The following is a 19,412-nucleotide window of genomic DNA, read 5'->3' as shown; positions in this document are numbered from 1 at the left end:
CACATATGTCCAGATACCACCAGCCATGTGCCCTCTCCCCCTGGCCAGGAGAACAAATCCTTCTGGATCATCCATCCAGGCAGGTTCAGCTTGGGAGGACACCGTCCCAGGGACCCCAGGATCCCAGCCAAGCCTCCTTATTCCTCAAGGCACACACAGCAGCATACACGTCCTGCCTTGGGCGCAGAGCTGGTGGGTGCCAGAGGAGTGCCCAGGATGACTGAGGCCACGGTGGGGAGGTGTGGGCAGCACACCCAGGGCTCCACATGCTTGGCATCCTCCTTCAGAGACCACTGTGAGGCTCATTCCCTGGCAGTGACTGGGCACAATCCCTTCGCATGCCAAGCACCCTCTCCTCTTAAGCCACCTGCCCGCACCCACCATCCATGCTCAGGGTGGTGGCTCCCAGCAGGGCCTGCAGTGGTGGCAATGGCAGGCAGCAGGAGGGAGCGAGGCTTGCCTGGGCACTGCCTTCCTGTGCTGGCACTAACACTCTCCAGCTCAGCAGGGGCCTGGCAATTACATGGATACGTTTAAGCTCTTAATCCTACTGAAGATTATTCCAAGGTCGGGGCTCGATGCAGGTCCCCACACGCTGCCAGGCTGCGACGCATCCTTGCTGCCATCTGCCGGGACAGGCATCTGAGGGGATGCCAGCACCCTGAAGCACAGCAGTACCAACCCTGGCTTTCCCACCTCCCAGGCCCATCAGCTCCCATTGTTGCCCCACACTGCACCATGGGAAGCATGGTGGGTGGCATGACTGAGAGCTTTGAAGAGGAGATCAGTCCAACATGGCATGGGGAACATTTTGGACTTGCCATGGATGTGGCTGGGGGTCCAAGGCTCCTGTGTGCCCGCCCAGGAGGGCAGGCACCGAAGCTCAGAGCTGCAGAGGACTGTCCTAGCCTGGGTCTTAGCAGCCCTGGTGACCAAAGAGATGGTTCACAAGCTCTCAAATCTTTTATAGTCACCAGCACTGGCAGGTGATAGTCTAAGAGCAACAAGTGGCTCAAAGATGGTGCAATGCAACCCAGTGGCAGGTCTGAAACCTGATAAAGAGCAGGACCATTAGCCACAATGGCTTATCCCCTGGGCCATGCTGGGGTCTCCCCCTGGCACCTCCAGACAATCATGGAGATGCTTTAATGCCATTTCCCCTGCTTAAGGCTGGTTGTGTGGTGGTAACTAAAAGGAGGGAAAGGTGCCGAAGAGAAGGAAGAACCTGGGGTTCCTGCTCCTCATCAGAAATGGCACCCGCTCACCAGCATGGCTGTAGTCCTGTCCTGCTTGCTGCCGACAGCTGCTGGAGCCCAGCAGGACCTGGCATTTCCTCCCTGGGAAGATGTGTAAATACTGCAATCCATCACTGCCCTGTCTCCTGAGGCAGGCCAGCCGGGCTGGGGGGACAGGGCTCTGCAGGGAGGTCTCGTGTTACCAGCCGGGGGCAGCAGGACGTCTTGGGGCTGGTCCTAGGGGACGGTGAGAGGATGATGCATGCTTCACCCTTGGTGCTGTGTGTGACCATGCTGCACCATCTGACCCCAGGACCAGCACCTGGCTCACCTTGCTGGGCAGGGGCAGAGCCCAGGGCAGCACCACACCTGCTTTTCACTGCTAGAGTTCCTACATCCCACAATCCCCTTAGAAAGATGATTCTTGCAGCCTGGCACATGCTCCCTCCTGCTGCAGGTTGTGCTGGGGACCAGCACTGTGTTTTCCTGCTTTCCTATCACCCAGCTTTCCAGCAGCACAGCCATCCTGCACACCAGCATGCAGACACCTCAGCCTCCACACACCATCACAATAGCTTCCTGTACACCCCTCTTCTCACAGCCCCCAAACCCCATGGCGCTGCCCACACCCCAAACCGCTGCATCTCCTCCTGCTGCTGGTTGGGAAGATAAAAAAAAACCCTAATGATTATTAGGAAGAGCTAAAGTGGAATTGCAAATGTTATTTCTCCAGTAGATGGATGATAGCGGGGTGGATGATAGATAGCTGAATGGATGGATCTCTCTCCCTCCAAGCTGTAACCCCCTTGCAATCGCTCCCTCCGGAGCACTGCTGTCACCTTGTCTCTGCTCAGAAGGGCTTTTACTGGCTCACTGGGGGATGCACGAGAACGGGTTATTAATACATGGAGAGGGGGATGGAATCCATTTGACTTGAAAATAGCTGAGAAACTGAACTGCACTTTTAAAATCTGCTTTTAATCAGAAGGAAAAGAAGAGAAGTTTGAACAATTAGGGAGTAATGAAGAGCTCTGGAAAAAAAAAAAAAGGCTCTCTGAAGATTAGCTAAGATTTTTACAGCACTTGGAGAATTTAAAGAGCTATGCTGGTATTGAGCAAAATGATACAAATACTCCCAGTGAAAATCACAGCCCGTGGGACCGACAGCGAGTGCCGTAGCCTGGGTGTCCACAGGCAGGCACAGCGCTGGCTTGCTGCGTGCAGGGATGCTGTGCTACCTGTGTGCCAGGGCAGGCAAGGAGCTGGCAGCAGCAGGGCTCCCCCCTGCCCACAAGAGGTAACGGGAGCGTGACCAGGAGGGACCCTCAGCTCAGCCATGGATGGAGAGCCACGGTGGAGATTCACACTGGGAGTGCAGTGGCCATGGTGAGACTGGACCCATCCCAGACACTCCAAGCACTCAGCAGGGGGAGCAGGGGTGATCCCCCATGGATTTGGGTTTTGAGGGCCAGGGATGCCCAGTGGATGGGCATGGGCAAGGACCGCTGACAACACATTCCCAGAGGAGAGCTTGTGGAAAAGCATCCCTCAGGTACTCCCATGACGCACACATGGGGCAGGCAGCCCCGAAGCCTGAGCTGATCCCAGCCCCTGCCACGCGGGGAAGCCCACAAGTCATCCTGTCTGTCCCTGGCGTGCTGGTGACTGCTCCCCACTGGTACCTGCCAAGGGCCCATCACAGGGAGGTGAGCGCGGGGGCTGCACAGCCGCACACAGCAGCAGCTGGGTAATTTTCATGCTAAGTGAAAAGTAAAGTGCACAGACTCTTTATTAGAGCGAGCACGGTGCGGGGAACAATGAAGGCAGTGATGATCGTTAACTTTCTAATCGGAGGAGAAAAGTCCTCAATGCAATTTTTATGGTAATAACATCGACACTAAAGATAATTGCTCCCCGCGTCGCGTTTAGAGCCAGGAAACTGTTTGGGAAAAAAAACATTAATTTGCAGGAACTGAGCCAAAGTTTCCTTAAGGCAGCTGTTCCCTGTGCCACCCTACCCCCAGCCCATGCTGGCACTGCCCTGTGGCCGACCCTCTGCCCGTGCCCCCCTGCACACACCAGCACCCCTTGTCCTCGCACTGGCCAGGCTGGGTTTACACCACACTGGTGCTGGCCGGTGGCACAGGGCTCTCCCAGCATCAGCGGGAGATGCTGGAGGAGGTGCAGCCCACCTCTGCGGTGCTGGAAGAGGGCCAGGGAGATTTTGGGTGACATGATGGAGCAGCGCTTGTGCTGCAGCAAAGGGGACGGGCAGGGCTGCCCCACGTGCCAGGACGCTGCTGGCAGGGAGAGATGGGAGCTTGTGCTGCCTGGGGAATAATAAGTGCAGGAGGAATTACAGCCAGGTGACATTTTAACGAGGTGACTTCCTGTGTGGCATTAATATTCCAGGGGCTGCAATTCCCTGGTGGGCGTTTGAGAGATGGGGGAAAAAAAAATAATGAAAAAAATCCCATCCCAGTAAAATCAAATAAATAAATCTCTGCCTGAGCGTGGCGTCTCCCCCACCCCCGGCACGGGGCGGGTGGCACACTGTGTGATTTCCCCTGTGATCCCCTGCCGCTGAGCGAGCAATCGGCTCATCGCTGAGCGTGGCGGCAGGATGATTTATCCCAGCTCCTGGCGCCCCAGCTGGGGCAGGAGTGCGGGCTGGGGATGATGCATTGGGCAGGAGCAGAGGTGGCGGTGGGGGAGAGGCGGGAGAGCAGGGCGCGCACACAGGCCACCACTCAACCCTAAATTAATATTGGACAAATCAAATCTACTTAGGTGAGCCATGGGCCGTGCGAGAGGGATTTATGTGGGCCTGGGGCTGTCAGCTGCACATGTAGCCTATGTTTGCCACTGCCCACTGGGGCCCCGGCACTCACAGCATCATTATTCCCCCCTCCCTGGGAGCGGGAATACAGGCAGCATGTCCAAGTGGCATGACAGCAGATAAATGCCCTGGCCTCTAAGTCCTGGGTTATTAGGCTGACAGGAGTGACGAGCCCTTTGCCTGTCCCAGCTCTGAGCCCTCTGGCAATGCTTTTAGACAGGGCATGTCACTGGACACAGCAGGAGGTGGTACCCAATTCCCAGGATGGCCCTGGGTTCCAGGTGTTCCATGCCAGGGAAAAGCAGCCAGTTAGTTCCAGCATGACTGGGACTGCTCCCCCCTATGAGGGGATGGAGCAGTTCCCCATGGGTTGGGGGCAATTATAAACCTGTGGGCTGAGTTGCTGCACTGGGAGCTGGTGCTGGTGTGAGGGGTGCACAGAGTTGTTCTTTGCAGGGTCATTTCAGTCCCAGCTCCATCACCAGCCCGCAGATTCATGGGCCCCGGGAGGTGACAGGAAACCTGATAGGTTTTAAGACAGCAACATGCCCTGAATCTGCAAGATGCCTGAGCAGGCAAGCCAGGGAATCCAAAATGTTTACAGCCTAGGGGGACACGGTGACTGTGGAGCAGGGAAGGCAGGCTAGGCTGCCTGGGATGAGCTGGCCACACAGGGGAGAGACTGCTGGCATCCCTGGCACCAGCATCTCCCCAGCAACACTGCAGAACTGGCAGGGGGGACTGAGGGCAGCCCAGTGCCCTCATGCTGAACCTGCTCCTGTGGCAAAGCCCTGGCATGGGGGGTTCCCAGGGCTGCAGAAGTCTCTTGCAGTGATGCCAGAGAGGGACCTTTGGTGCTTTCTGCCACGGTGCCCCTCACTCCTGCCCATGGGTAAGGATCAGCCTTTACTTGTTTCTTCTTGCTGATTCCTTCCTTTGGCACAGCAGGTTCCCCATGCCCACGGGCCCAGGCAGGGACACTGGGGCTGCCCTCAGCCAGCCCTTGCCTGGATGGTGCTACTGCAGAGACACACCACTGGGTTCTGTGCTGGAGACAAGCCCCACATCTGGCTGCAGCCTCAAGCTGGGTGTCTCAAAGGACCTACATCACGCCCCTGTCTTGAGGGACCTACAGCACCTGGTTCGTGGCAGGGCAGGCAGCCTTTCTAACTTGTCTGGAACAGTTTTGGAACTGTTTCCAACAGTTTGCTTCTGCTGTGGATGGGGCAGCCATGGGGCTGGAGCTGGGTTGGACAGAGCTGCCAGGAACCATGTGCAGCTCTTGGGGACGAAGCTGTGCTGCCTGCCCTGCCTGTTTCCCCCCCAACTCCCCCTCTGCCAATGGCAGAGCCTTCCACCTGCCCTAAGTGTGCCAGAAAACAGCCAAGGGCCACAGGAGGGAAGTGAGATATGGGAGGCATAGCCTGTCCACAGGGATGACACGCATGCCTACACCCAGCAGTTCATACAGTATAAAACAGAGACCTCGGAGGTCTCAGAGGACTTTAAGAAATGTCTACAAGCTGCCTGGCCCAGCAGAGACCAGCTGTGAGAGGTGACAGTTATAAGGAGAAGGAAGTTTCCAGTCCCTACCTGCCCCCGTGCTTGGCCAGATTCATGGCCACATGCATCCCAGCGTGTCCCTCAGAGTGGGATGCAGCAGGGTGGACGGAGGGCTGTGCCACAGCTTCATCCCCAAGAACATGCACATGGTTCCTGGCAGCTCTGTCCAACCCAGCTCCCTGTGTCTGCCCCATCCACAGCAGAAGCAAACTGCCCCAGCCCTGACAATACATGATCCACAGGAAGGTGGGGTGACCAGCTTGTAGGCTCTGTGTTATGGCTCCAGCTCTCAGCAGAAGCGTATGCTCTCGTAAAGCATCTATGTTTGGATGCAGAGATTTCCAGGGATCGGAGGACGCTGCACTGATAATTAAACATCTGCTCTGCATGTGTCTGTCTTGCTGCCGCGACGTGGCTCAGCCCTCGCTCTCCCGTCTGTCCTCTGACAAGCACTCCAGACCGCGATGGCTTCACATCCCCTGCTCACCGCTCTGCCCCAGCCCAGAGGAACAGCATCCCAGGCCGTGGGTGCTGGGAGAAAGAGGGCAGGTCTGATCACCCTTCGGACCAAACAGCAGCTTCTCCGACAGCACCTGCAGCCTTGATGGGGCTGCAAAGCCAACAGCCTCCGCTGTGGCTCATACCAGACCAAATGGTTTTGCTGAGCCCCAACAACAAACAGTTGTGCATTGCCAGCCAGTGCTTGCCCGTGCATTGTCCCCTGGGCTGAGCAGGCAGCTGCCACCGCCATTCCACAACCAGGAGAGCATCAAAACAACCTCCAAATTGATCTGTGAGACTCTTCTGCAAGCCCCAGTCACGTCCTGCTAGGAACAAGTGTCCGCTCTAGTTACTGTCTCCTAGGAGAGCACCAAAGGTTTCAGGCTGTCACAGGAGGAGCAGACCCAAACATGACATCTCCATGGAGCCCGGGGAATGGCAGGCAGGGCCACAGCACTGCCAAGATTATGGCACAAGGGCCTGGATCGATGGGACCTGGCTGGGACCTGTAATGACTCCAGCAGGTTGTACAGGGCTGGGCTGGCGGGGGGATGACCGGGGACAGGGGTGCATCCCTTCAGGTCCCTTCCCCAGCTGTGGCTCCCCCAGCCAATGGGGAGCTGGGGATGGGCACAAGGGGGGGGGCTCTGCGGGGTGCACTGCAGAGCCCCAGGTGCAGCACCCCAGCATGGCCCAGCCGTCCAGCCCCCTTCACCAGCGCCGTCTTCAGTACCAGCAGGGCAGCACCATCCCTTGTCCTCTGTCTGCTCCCTGCTCTCCTCCTGCCTCCTCCTGGCCCCCGCGCTGTTTGTCACACCTGTCACCATGGCAAGGGAGAGATTAGCCACAGACCCTCCACTCCCGCCCCGAGCCACTGATTCATATTCATGAGACTTCAAAGCATCTTGCCTGGCTCTCCTGCACCAAACCTAATCCTCTGCTGCAGCACCCTGCCAACAGCCCCCACTCAGCGCGGGGCGGCAGCTGGCAGCCCCAGAGCCCTCCTGCCTGGGCCATCAGCAGCCACACACCCATTTGCTCCCGCTCCCGCATGTAAAGTCTAGCCCACAACCATGGGGGGATGCTCTGCACCATGTGGGGTACTGCCACAGAAGCCACAAGTAAGGGGTTAGCAGCACAGAGGCAATGGCTTTTGTGTCTTCACCTGCCTAATCCCAACAGCCCTCCAGAGGAGAGGGCTGTGCCTGCAGCACCTTGCCTGGACGGCCAGCCCAGCAGCATTGCTGTATGGATCGCAGTGATGCTACCAACATCCCCTTGTATGGGCTAAACAGTGCCAGGGCATCACAGAGCCCTGCATCCCCAGCACAGTCAGCAGCCAGCAGGCATCAGGCAGGGGCTAGTCAGGAGTTGCTGTGTGTGCAGGGAATGGCCTCGCCAGGCAGCATGCCTGCTACTGGTAGGGATGGATCCTGCAGCATAGCACCAGCAGCAAAGGGGCAGGGAGTACTCTGGAGGCCATGGAATTTGGGGGCACAGGCAGGACCAAAGTGAATACCTACCCCCCATGTTGCCCCTGTGGAGTAGCGGGGCACCCAGGAGTGCCCTCCCATCACCCCATTGCGGCACGAGTCCAGGCAGGGCTGCAGACCCCCACAGGCACTAGTGTAAGCTGGGCCACCTCCACATCCAGCCCATCTGCTCTGTGGCAGGATCACATCATGGTCAAACACAGCCAGCCCTGCACTGGGAGCCAGCAGCATCATGCCACCCGCTGGTGCTGGTGCTGGCTCAGCACACAGGTCCTGGCAGCGGGTGGGCAGGCGGGTGGCAGGTCCCCCATGGAGCCATCTCCTCCAGATGGCGAAGACCATTAGAGCCGCTCTCGCGTGCATGGAGCCATAAAGTTTATGGACCTCATCATTTCGCTGTAATGGAAATAGTTAAATCTGTCTCTGTTTAAGCAAACTCTGCCCTCTCGGGAGCATTTGACGAGGGCAGGGGGAGACTCCTGTGGGCAGTGGGCGTCTCTGCTCGCCATCTGCCACGGCAGCAGCTGAGGCACCCAGCCCTGGCACTGCTAGGAGGTCCCCATCATGCCAGGATGTGGACAGGCAGGTGACACCAGCGTGGGGGCTCTCCCTGCACTGCCAGCTCTGGTGCCTGCAGGGAAGGTGAGAGCCACATCTGGGGCTACCAGGCAGGATTTGGGACTATGCAGACTCCCTGCCAGCAGGAGCCGAGAGGTGATGTGCAGGCGGGTGGGTTGAAAGTGCAGGCAGGACAATGCCCACCTGCTTCAGGCAGGCGACCCTCACCTATGCAGGAGTGAGACTGGGATTCCAAAACTGCTGACCTGCCCTGCACAGGCATGTGCTTTGGCCCAGCAGTCCCAGGTAGGACCCAGCCTGGACCCTGCCAGAGCCCACTGCATGGGACAGAAGAGGACATGATGCCATCAAAGACAGTTTTCATCCTTCACCAGGCATTCCCCAGGGACTGGGCAGGGGAATATGATTCCAGCACAACCCAGGGTGCCCCCAGCTCTTGAAGCAGGACCACAACAGGGAACAGGGTGAAAGCAGCACCCCTCTGTCCCTCACAGCATCCTCAGCCCTGGCCTGGGGTCAGGAGGTTGGACCCATGGCTGGGAACCTGCCAGTGTGTTTATTATGGTGGGCCAGGTCTGCCCCACGGTCACATGAGGCGGGTGGGGGTGCTGGCCCCAACACAGTAGGGCAGCATTGCATGTGTGGGGTCTCACTCAGCACCTCCCTCCAGCCCCACATCTCTCCTGGGATAGGGTGAGACCCAGGGCTACCCCAGCCACAGGAGCAGATCTTCCCACCCATACTTAGCCATGGTGGCAGTGGTAGCTACCCCCTCCCCAGCATGCAAAGCATGATTAATTACAGAGTAAGTCATTAATATTCACAGCTAATTAAAGATCCTTATCATGAATAATGGAGCTCACTCTCCAAATCATAGGACAAGGATGGAGGAGGGGGAAAAAAAGCCCTGTGGGGAGATGGGCCTGCAGAGGGGCAAAGCCCTGTGGCAAGGGTACAAGGGGAAGTGGTGGTACCCTCCTTGTAGGGTACCTGGGCCTGGCAGTGCCCTGGTTGAGGATGCAGTGATGGGTAGAAGCTGGGGCAAGCAAGGGATCCAGGCACCCTGTAGCAGGGGCTGGAATCACCGGGGGCTCCAGACATTCCTGCCCATGGATCTCTAGCCTGCCACCCCGGTGTGTTGGAGACTCCTTCATCTTGCACAACTCCCCATGGAGCAGGGACCACTGTCCTCACCTGGTGACGCATAGCCCCCAGATCAGCTAATGCCCCCAAGATGGGGCTACCTGGTTCCTGGGGAGCAAGGGGAAGGAGTGGGGAGGGGGACGACCGGCATTTTGCCTGAGCTCCTGTTATACAAATGAAAGGTTTTTAGTGGGAAAGACTCCGGGAGAGTAATACATCTCCTATATTGATCGCAGGCCAGGGACCAAGGCACGGCTTAAACAGTAATTGATTTCTAGCCGCCGAGATGTGTTGGGGAGCATTGATTTAACAGCACTGCAGACACACTGCTACTAATCTGATTAAAGTATTTAGCAGAAATGTTATTCTTTAAAAAAACAGAAACCAACAGAGGGAGGTGTGGGTGCTGCTGGGGGCCAGGGGACGAGGCAGGGCTATGGAGCAGGGTCAGCCTAGCACCCCACCGGCAGGGGCCTGGGACAGCTCTGCACCCACAGCGGACACATCTCCATCCAGCTGTGCTCGCAGCCGTTCCTGCCAGAGATGCCAAAGACACGTGTGAGCCCAGCAGGACGCAGGCGAAGCAGGACCAAGGACACGTGCTGGGAGGACGAGTGACACGTGGAGCCAGCCAGCAGCCCTGCTGGGTGCTCTGGGCAGAGAGCAGGTGGAAGAGTGGAGATGGAGGTGGTCCTGGTTGAAGGCACACTCATTGCTGAGCACGCCTGTTGCCCTCACTGGTGCCACAGCAGCCAGGGAGCACCAAGCCAAGCACCAAGCTCCTTCAACCTCACAGGGCAGTGAGAGGATGCTGCACCAGGGCACTGTGCACACTACTGGTCCTCTGGCCACACAGTGTCTCCGTGCCTCATGCCCTGCTGCGGAGCCTTCACATGCTGTCCCCTCCTATCCCACTACTAAGAGCGGAGATGGATGCTGTGCTGGTGGTGATGGGACTCCACCATGTTATTCCCAGCCCCAGCAGAGAGGCACCTCCTGAGCAGGTGGAGGGGTTCCTGCAGCTCCCCATCACACACATCAGCCCAGTTAATTAACAGGCGATATCAAACAAATAAATTATTCCTGCTTCCTATTGATTCTAATTTACTGGCCCCTGGAGAGCCTGAGCTCATTTATCCCACCTGTCACCCTTGCTTAGCAGCTGCACTAACATCTACCCTACTCCCTTCACCTCTCCCACTCCTCTGTCTTTGGAGCAGGGCTGGGCACAGCCATGGAGCTGATACTGCCCCATGCTGCTGCCTGTCATCACCTGGGATGCAGCTGCAGCCCTGACTGCTTCTTCTCCTGGTGATGACAGATACCCCAGTGGTGGCAGCACAGAGAGGGAGACCGGCTGCCCATCCTCTTGGCACCCCTTGCTCCTTGGGGATCAGCTTCATCCAGGGGTGCCCTAGCTCCTGCCAGCCCTTTCCCCTCCCCAGTGCCACCAGAAAGGGTGGTGGTGCCAGTTATGGCTGCCCAAGCCCAGCCCCAATCTCTCTGCAGGCCCAGCCCAGGCCATGTCCAGCAGGACAACAGGCAGATTTACCCGCTGTCCCGGAGAGAGGCCACTGCTGCCCACACTCCAGCCTTTGACGTCTGCCTCCTCTGCAGGAGGCTGATCAAAGCTGGAGCCCCTCCCAGCTCCCTCCCCTATGGATGCTGGATCAATAAATCAATCCCAGCTCAGCTGCTGACTGTACAGCCTTTTGCTCCCAAGCAGGCCTGGCTGGGAGATCCCAAGGAATCACTGGGCCTCAGCATCCATCCCTCTCTGCTCTGGGGGCTAACTGGCCACCAATGCTACACTGGTCTACTAAGACATCACCTGTGCCATCCCAGGCTGCTGGGCATGATGGTGGCAGCTGCCAGCCCTTAGCAGCCAGGACTGCCATCTGCCTGGGTCCAGGCAGTGCCCAGTGATGGGTCCTGGTTCTCCCCTGGACCACAGTGCTGCCTGCACAGGGCTGGGCTTTGCCTGGCAGGACAAGCAGCAGTGTGTGTGACCTCCTCAGGGCACAGGGATGTTGGCTGTCTCAGCTGGAGGATGCTCCGGGCAGAAGCCTGCCGGCACAGAGACAGCTATGAGCTGGACACAGCCAGAGCAGCCCTGTCCTCACCTCGTCTGGTGAACAACCAGCCCATGCCCTACCAGGGCAGCTGGAGGCTGACCAGGGCTGTGGGATTGGGTCAGGAGTGCAGCCTGCGGCCTCCCTGCTGCTCCAGGCATTGGTGCTTTCCAGAACTGACTGAGCTGGATTTCCTCGGGTAGGACAGATCAAATATAACCTGGCCAGAGGCCAGAAGCAGGCTACTTGCCACGTGCCCATGGTCTGAGCCTGCCTGGAGCATTAGGTGCCCAGACGGGGGTCAGCCAGGATCTGGCTTGGGGAAGGACATACAGAGCACTGAAGTGACTCCTGGGGACTCTGCCCCCAAGTCCTCGGTGTTTTCTGTCTTTCCCCAAGCCCTTGGATGTCCCTCATGCTGCTCTTCCCTAGCAGAAAGTGGAGCAATGACAGCTTCACAGCTGTGCCAAGGGGTGGATGAGGAGGAGCTGCGGATGCTGCTGCGAGCCTTGCTGTCAAGGTGGCTGTGGCCAGGGGGGCTGGCAAGTGACTCACCCGGTGATTCATCCCAGGAGGCTGCAGGAGCAGCCAGGGCAGCTTCAGCTGGGCTGGGATGCCTCACCCATCTCCAGCCCTCGGCTGAACTGGTGCCCCTGCTCCCACCAAGGCACTCCTCATAGATGCCGCTGCCACCACTGACCCACCACTGCCCTGCGGAGGCCATGGGGTGCCCGGTGGGGTGGGAGGCTGAAGCTCCCACACTCTTGGCACGGTCCCCCGGTGGGGCGTGAGTAGGAGGAGCGGCTGACAGAGCCGCAGCCGGGAGATAAGCTCCCCTCTCATCCTCATCGCGTGTGACGGGAGGGAGATTTATGGCTCTGAGATGCGATTTGTGCACGGCTCCAGCACAAGGTATTGATCACTCCTGGTTGCTCCTGCTGCTCCCTCACCTCCCAGCCCCTCCTGCCTGGTGAGGCCAGGAAGCTGGCCTTGCCAGTTAACTCTTCCAGACCTGGGGACCCCCAGGGCCGAGCACCCCTTCTGTGCTGTAGCAGTCGGGGCAACAAGGAGCTCCCTAGGTCCAGGCTGGCTGGGATGTCAGGGCCCCTTGCTGGGGACAATAGCAAGGTTTTCCCAGCTGGGGCTCAGAGCAGAGCAGGCAGGGATACTTTGGCAGTGCAGAGCACCCCTTGGCAAGGAGAGGGGCCAAGGGCACAAGAGGGGACTGTAGGAGCCAAGGGGACAGGGATGTTAGGCAGTGATAAGGGGACAGAGCGGCGGGGATAGGCATGGCGCCAGGGATTAGCACTGAGTGTAGGAGAATAGCTGGTGGTGACAAAAGGACAGTGCTCAGGGGACAGGGTGTGATGAATGGCCACGGGCAGTGCCAAGGGCACATGGACGGCAGCGTGCACCGAGCAGTCCCAGGGACTGCTGCAGGGCTGATGCCCAGGGGATGGGGACGGGGACAGCCGATGGGGACGGGGATGGGACTGTGGGCGGCTCTGCAGCAGCAGCAGGAAACGATGTGTGAAATGAAGAGTTCCTGCCCAGTGCCCAGAGGGAGCGTGCAGCATACTGAGCAGGGCTGGGGCCGGGGAGGGGGCTGCAGGGGGGCGCACGGCCGAGGGGGTCCCCAGCACCGCATGGGGACCCTTGCTGGGCGCGCCTCCGCAGCATGGGGCTGTGTGTCTTCTGCAGGGAGGCGGGAGGCGGCGCTGGGCATTGGAGCGGTGGGTGGCTGCCGTGGGGCTAGAGGCTGTGGGGGCACATTCCTGCTAGATCGAGCCCTCTCTGCCTCCCTCTCCGAGATGCCCCAGCCCCGTGCACCCGCCACCCCCTCCCTGCTCGCTGGCTGGTCCCCCGCTGCTCCGCAGAGATAATTAGATCCGCTATTTCGGCAGGTTCCGCATCCCTGCCAGGCGGATCCGCAATCAGCCTTAAGAGGGCCCGGGGCTCCCACACCTGCGCACCCCCTCCCCTCCACCGCATCACCCCCGTGCCGGGGCACCTTGCCTGACCCTGCTGCCTCTGGCTGCCTCAGGTCCCTGCCTGCCCGTGTCCTGCAACCTCCACCCCTGGAGACAATCCTGGGTGCCCACAAGAGGGGCTGCACACTCCTCTCCTGTGCCGCTCGTGTCTCCACCGCAAGCTCCAGGGTCACAGCCTCATACCAGCTCCTGTAGAGGGCTCAGCTCCGTCCCCAAAGCAACCTGGCTGCATGTGGACCTGTGCAGGGGGTGGCACCGACTCCAAGTGCAAGCAGGAGCGGCTCCTCACGAGCTGCCCTGCATCCCCAGCTCCCATCCATCCCTGGTTCCAACGTTACCGTCTCCCCGCGGCAGCCGGGGAAGGTTTAAATAATTCACGGAGGTGAGCTGGAGCACAGATGCTCCCGCAGGCAGCAGCGGCTGGGCGGCAGAGATAGCGGTACCGTCCCCACCGGCTGCCCAGGGCCTGCTGGCACCTACCAGCTGAGAAGGAAAGGCTGGGACTCAGCTTTCACTGAGGAAAAGCACTGAGAGCACCATCCTGACATGGATCAGCAGAAGTGGGAAGTGAGCAGTGTTCCTGGGGAGCCCCACACCGGGGGAGCCCCACACACTCCCCCCACCATCGCCTCTGCCCCATATCTCCTGTGCAGGATTCAGATAGATTCCTGAGAAAACCTGTAGTTAAACTGGCAGCTCCAGCTGTAAATTCAGATCAGTAATTTAAGGGGATAAAACTATTAATAGAACGCAAAAACATCCACTGATGTCTGAGGCACAAACCTGGGAGTGAAGGTGAGGGTGCCTGGATGACTTGCACAGCCACCTCCTGGTCCTGCTCAAAGCCCTGGCACTACCGGTGCTGGCATGGTGGGAAGAATGGCAAGAATTGCTGTAACTAATTGCTAGCTGTTCCAGGAGAGGGGAGATCAGCATCCTTCAGGAATGGGGTTCTGATGGACTCCAAGATTGCTATTACCTGCCAGCTCTGCTATTGCACACTCCATCACTCAGCATGGCTGTGGCCACCATGCTAGCCCCTCGGCTTGGAAAACCACTGAAAACAGGTATCATTACACTGATAATGCTTACTAGGGGTGTTTCCACTGCAGTCCCACTACCTGTGCTGCTAGATATGCATTGCACTGATGCTGTTCAATGCTGCCCACGTTATCCTCAAAGTCCCATGTCACTACAGAGCTGGCCTTCCTAACCCACAGGTGATGCTCTCAGGAGCAGCCACACTGTGATACTGAGATCCCATTGCAACCCAGCTCATTTCGGGAGGATTAGTCTGTGATCCCCTACTGCCCAGCCCCAAGAAGGGCAGCTCTAGGAAGGAAGGAAGGTGAATTTCAGGGAGATTAACCCAGCAGGATGGGAAATGGAGGTATATCTGCTCATCCAAATGGAAGGAACATCTGCCTCGTGGGGGAGTGGATAAAAATAGGCTGACATTTACCTGCCAGCCCTGAGCAGGGCAGGTGGAGGGCATCACAGCCAGGCCATTTCCACAGAGGGGTACAGGCTTCCACTCAAGTGGCAGGCATTTATTGCCTGCTGTCCTGCTCAGGCTATAGGGGCAGCATTCAGGAGCGTGGCTATGTGCCTGCAGGGCAGTGTCCTGGGGCAGCCCCAGTGATGGGGTGTCCCACTGAGGCAGGGCCATGTGCAGGGCACACACAGGCTTCAATGCTGGAGCAGTAGCGCAGCCAAGCATGCCTGCTGGGGCTGTGGCATGCTCAGAGCTCCCTGTGGATGGAGGTGGGCAGCAAGGTGGCTGACAGTGAGGTGTGCAGCTGAGTCATGGGCTGTGGTTTAGCTCAGGGCAGGGCTGGTGCCTGAGATCAGAGCCTGCTGAGGAATTCACTCCTCCCAGGAGGATGGTAGTGAAGCGAAAAGGCAGGGCTGGGAGCGTCGGTAGAAGTTCCCTGAGAAATGCCCAAGGAAGGTGAAGGAAACCTGCCTGGGCACCCTCTCCTGCAACCAGTGGAAAAAGGCCTCTTAGCCTGTCCAAATCCCTGTAGCCTGGGCTGCCAGGAAGGGCTGGCAGTCCAATCTGCCCTGCTCGGGAGCCAGGTGATGCCACAGTGGCTGCTCCCACCTCTCCACCCGCCCTGTCTTCCCATACACCACAGACTAGAACTGAGCATCCTTCTGCAATTGCATTAACATTTCCCATCAGTGCTGGCAGCTCCTCCTGAGGATGACACTTCAATCTTCACAGCCATCTCTGAGCAGCACAGACCAGCCACCTCACAGCCACAGAGGGCAGGATGCCTCCTCTGGCATCACTGCCGTGGTATCCCACCACAGAGCCGACATTGATGGTTACGTGCCCAAGGGCTCAGGGTGCCTGCCTAACCTGAGACACAAGCAGCCTGCCCCACAGCCAGTCACCCATGTCCCCAGGGCTGCAGTAGACCTGAGAGCCGCTGGCACTCCTGACCCTTGGCCACAGCAGCACCCAGCCCTTTCCTGGCCCAGCACCAGCCCCGCCCCAGCAAGCCCAAGCCCTGGCAGCCAAAAAGTCAGCGCATGGCTGTGGATGGGAAGGGTTAACAGCTGTGAGAGCAGAGCCTCCCCTTCCTCCCCCTGCTGCTGTGTTTTACAGGCTGGAGCTATTACCAGGAAATGTTTCCATCAGCACCATTGATCCCCTTGTTTACAGCCCTGTAATCCTCAGCTTTTGACTCGGGAGCAAAGATGAGGAGGTGGCTTTCTCCTGGGCATCACCTCTGCCCTGCCTGCATCCCTGAGCAATGCCTGCCTGGTTCCAGTGCTGGGGTGACATGCACCAAACCCTGCGGCGCCTGGCTGGGAACTGGGGTCTCTGCAGCCCATGGGGAGACTCTGGAGGGTGGCATGGGGGAAGGTGTCTGTGGCAGTGGCCACAGCCCTGCTCGAGCTGGGCTGTGCAGGGAGCCACTGGTTCCCCTTGTCTCCCGGTCCCAGCACACGGCCGTGCATCCACCAGCTGCCTGACACCTGGTCACAGGGCCCCATGCGGCAGCCCTGCTTTGTTCTCATTAGTGCCATGAGCGGAGCCGTCACGCTAAATTAGGGACCCTCCCGACACCGACACGCAGCACTGCATCTGCCATGCCAGCAGTGGCTGACGGCTGGGAGAACCTAGCACAGCGGCAGCGCGCACCCTCAGAGGCTGCAGGCAAGGCAGGGCTGGGGTACCAGCTCCTGATGTGGGGCACTGGGCTTGCACAGCCCTCCCTACCCCTGCACCTGTGTGTCAGCTCTCCCCACCCCAGCAGGGCTTGAGTGGTGCCCTAGACCCCGATGTCGGGGTTGTGGCTCTCCCTCACCCTTGACGGATCTGGGATGAGGCTCTCCATCACCTTTGACAGAGCTGGAATCCTGCAAACCTGTGCTGATCGTCTCTCAGATGCTTGCAGGGTTTCCATCACTGAGACTTTCATGAGCTTTTGTAATCCTTCTGGCTCTGAGGACACTAGAGCTTTGCCACCTCCCAGTGTTCCCAGGCATATCCCTGGATTGTGCCTCCCTCTGCTCACTTGCTACTTCCTGGATGCAGCACATCCCCTGGCCCCTGCTCTCCTAGGATGCATATGCTTTGCTCCCATCCAAAGCTCTCAGGGAAGGGGTTTACCTTCCTTCCCTTGGGGGCCTACAGGAGGGGTAAGGAATCAGGCTTTCCAGTCGGGCTGGAGCAAGGTCATAGTCTGCCTCTGCTGGGGCTGATCCAGGCTCGGCAAGTTCCAGGGTTGGGCTTCCCATTCCACCCATTCTCTGTGCCTCTCAAGCCCGGCTTCGCAGCACAAACCCTGCCAAAACATCACCAGTTCAGTTCATTCCCCTGCTCTGCTCAGGGCTCTGCCCCAGCCCCAACAAACCCCATGTCAAACCAGTTAGCCTCACAGCTGTCAAAAACAGTCCCCTGGCAGCTTTCCCCTTCCCTGATCCCCAGTCACCAGGGGCTAGGATCTTTTTGTCAGCACCCCAGCAGTGCCCCATTCTGCAAGTGCCAGCAGATGGGTCGTGCCCAGCCCTCCCTTTCCCCTGTGATGTCCTCCCATGGGGCACTCACTGTTTGGAAGTCACTGCCGTTGCACTCCTCATCACCGAACATGCAGTGGACAAGCATCTCGCCCAGGTCCAGCTGGTGGCCCACGCGCCCATAAAACTCTTCCAGGTCAAAGGGGCGGCTCTTCTCCTCCTCATTCATGTCCAGTGTCCCTCGCAGAGCCTCCAGCCTGCTCCTCTCTGTGCTCTCTGGCAGCAGGGGCTGGCCAGCCCCGTCCAGGAGACCCAGCATCTCCCCTGCCCAGTACAGGTCATGGCCGGAGAGCTGTGAGAAACGGGCAGGGTTGAGGTTGCAGATGGTGATGGCAGGGAAGGTCTTGTTGCGTGCTGTCACCTCCTCCAGTTGGGTGCTGTGGGGGTACTGGAAGTACAAGCCCACACACTTGGCGTAGGTGTGGATGAGGAGGCCCAGCGAGCCCAGGAAGGCCAGCAGCCACAGCAGGTTGCGGGCGGTGTAGCGCCCTTGCCGGAAGATGTGCTGGATGCCGTGGAGGGTCGAGCGGCTGGCAAACTCCTCCAGGCTGCAGGAGCGCTGCTGCGGGGCTGGGTGCACAGCAGGACAGTGCCCCTTGGGAAGGGCTGCTGAGGGCTCGGGGGGATCCCAGGGGCGTGGGGGGAGCCTCCGGGCTTCCTCCAGCCACATGCTGCCGCCCGGCTCTGGCGCTCCCCAAGGCGCTGGAGGAGGTTTGAGGAGCCGATGATGGGCACAGCGGGCTGGGGCTGTGCGACAGGCAGCGTGCGCTAGTGCCGGGGAGGGACCGGCACGGCGTGGCGCTGCCCGCACCCTGCCCCGGGCAGGAAGCTCGCTGAGTGCCGAGACCACAGACCACTTAGCGTTCGCCGCATCCCGGTGTGCAGGAACCAGAGCCAAAGGCTGAAACTTCCTGGAAAGCTCAGGGTACGCTCCCTGCCTGTCCCCTGGGGATGCGGGCAATTAGCTGGAGTCCTGCTCTCTTCCAGCATCTGCGTGCACTTAGCTTGGGCTCTCCAGAGAAGGAGAAGTGGCAAACTCCTCACATCCCCCAGTCACAGCAGAGGAGCTACCTAGGCAGGGCTGCGTGCCGCTAGGCACAGGAGAGGTGCATAAGCATGACTCAGGGGGCAATGGCTCTTTGGCTACAGGGATGTTGGGGTATCCCAAGGTCTGCACCAGCCTCGCAGGAGCATAGCTGCAAGGCATCAGACTGGTCAAGGAGCTGAGGTGCTGAGTATCACAGCTTCTGCACTCTTGGGCTCCAGCACCCCCAGAAGGTGCAAGGGGTCAGGTTCTCATGAGCACAGGGCAGGGCACTTGGGCGGCAGTGACGCAGACCCAAGGTGAGTGCCAGTGCTGGTACCACCTGCATGCCACCATGGGGATGTTTCCAGGCTCTCCAGCATGGTGCTACCTTGAGGCTGGGAGCTCTTGTTCAGTGCTGGGATTGGCACAGCTCAGCATCCCTTGCCCTCGAGGTGTATAGAAGAGGCAAGTCTTTTATGAGGCCAGCAATATAGCTGAGGAAAAAAGTTGCTTGTGAGCATTAAGAAATGCCCATGTACACAAAATCTTATTTCCTTTTCTGAACCATCTCTGTTGGTCTAGTAAAAGATGCTGCCTTTGCCTACCAGGCTCACTACGCATGTATGCACTTGGGCAGACCCAGCACTGTTTCCCTGGCAGTGAGAGCAGAGCAGAGACACAGAGCAGAGACACATCCATAGGGCCAGGGAGGACAGGTCAGGACTGGGGAGGATGCCCAAGCTGGGAGGGTGGGCTGCGTTCCCCCACCCTGTTTCTGCTTCACACACCAGTACCAGTGCAGGAGCTTGCTGAGAGGGATGATGAGTAAATCAGAAGTGAGGATGCTGGGGCACAGGGAGGACGGCAGAGCCCAGGCCCAGCAGGTCTGGATGTGGACAGGATTGGTCTCTCTCCTGCCCAGTCTCTGTCAGCCCTT

At 58.9% G+C, this 19,412-nt stretch overlaps 1 protein-coding gene across 1 annotated transcript; it reads right to left on the bottom strand.

Annotated features, from left to right (window-relative positions):
* Positions 1 to 17,383: 17,383 nt before the first annotated feature.
* LOC133221246 (acid-sensing ion channel 2-like) lies at positions 17,384 to 18,118 on the bottom strand. The gene has a single exon (XM_061369960.1). It carries the CDS (start codon positions 18,116 to 18,118, stop codon positions 17,384 to 17,386), a length of 735 nt encoding a protein of 244 aa, XP_061225944.1.
* Between the last annotated feature and the right edge of the window lie 1,294 nt (positions 18,119 to 19,412).

Source organism: Neopsephotus bourkii, unplaced genomic scaffold (genome assembly GCF_033783945.1).
Source record: "Neopsephotus bourkii isolate Nb327-2 ecotype Australia unplaced genomic scaffold, CSIRO-AGI_Nbou_v1 NB_1526, whole genome shotgun sequence".
NCBI classification, from domain to species: domain Eukaryota; kingdom Metazoa; phylum Chordata; class Aves; order Psittaciformes; family Psittacidae; genus Neopsephotus; species Neopsephotus bourkii.
This window is presented reverse-complemented; position numbering and strand designations above follow the sequence as displayed.

Coding starts and splice junctions, on each gene's coding strand:
- LOC133221246 (XM_061369960.1), bottom strand. CDS start 18,118: ATGTGGCTGGAGGAAGCCCGGAGGCTCCCCCCACGCCCCTGGGATCCC.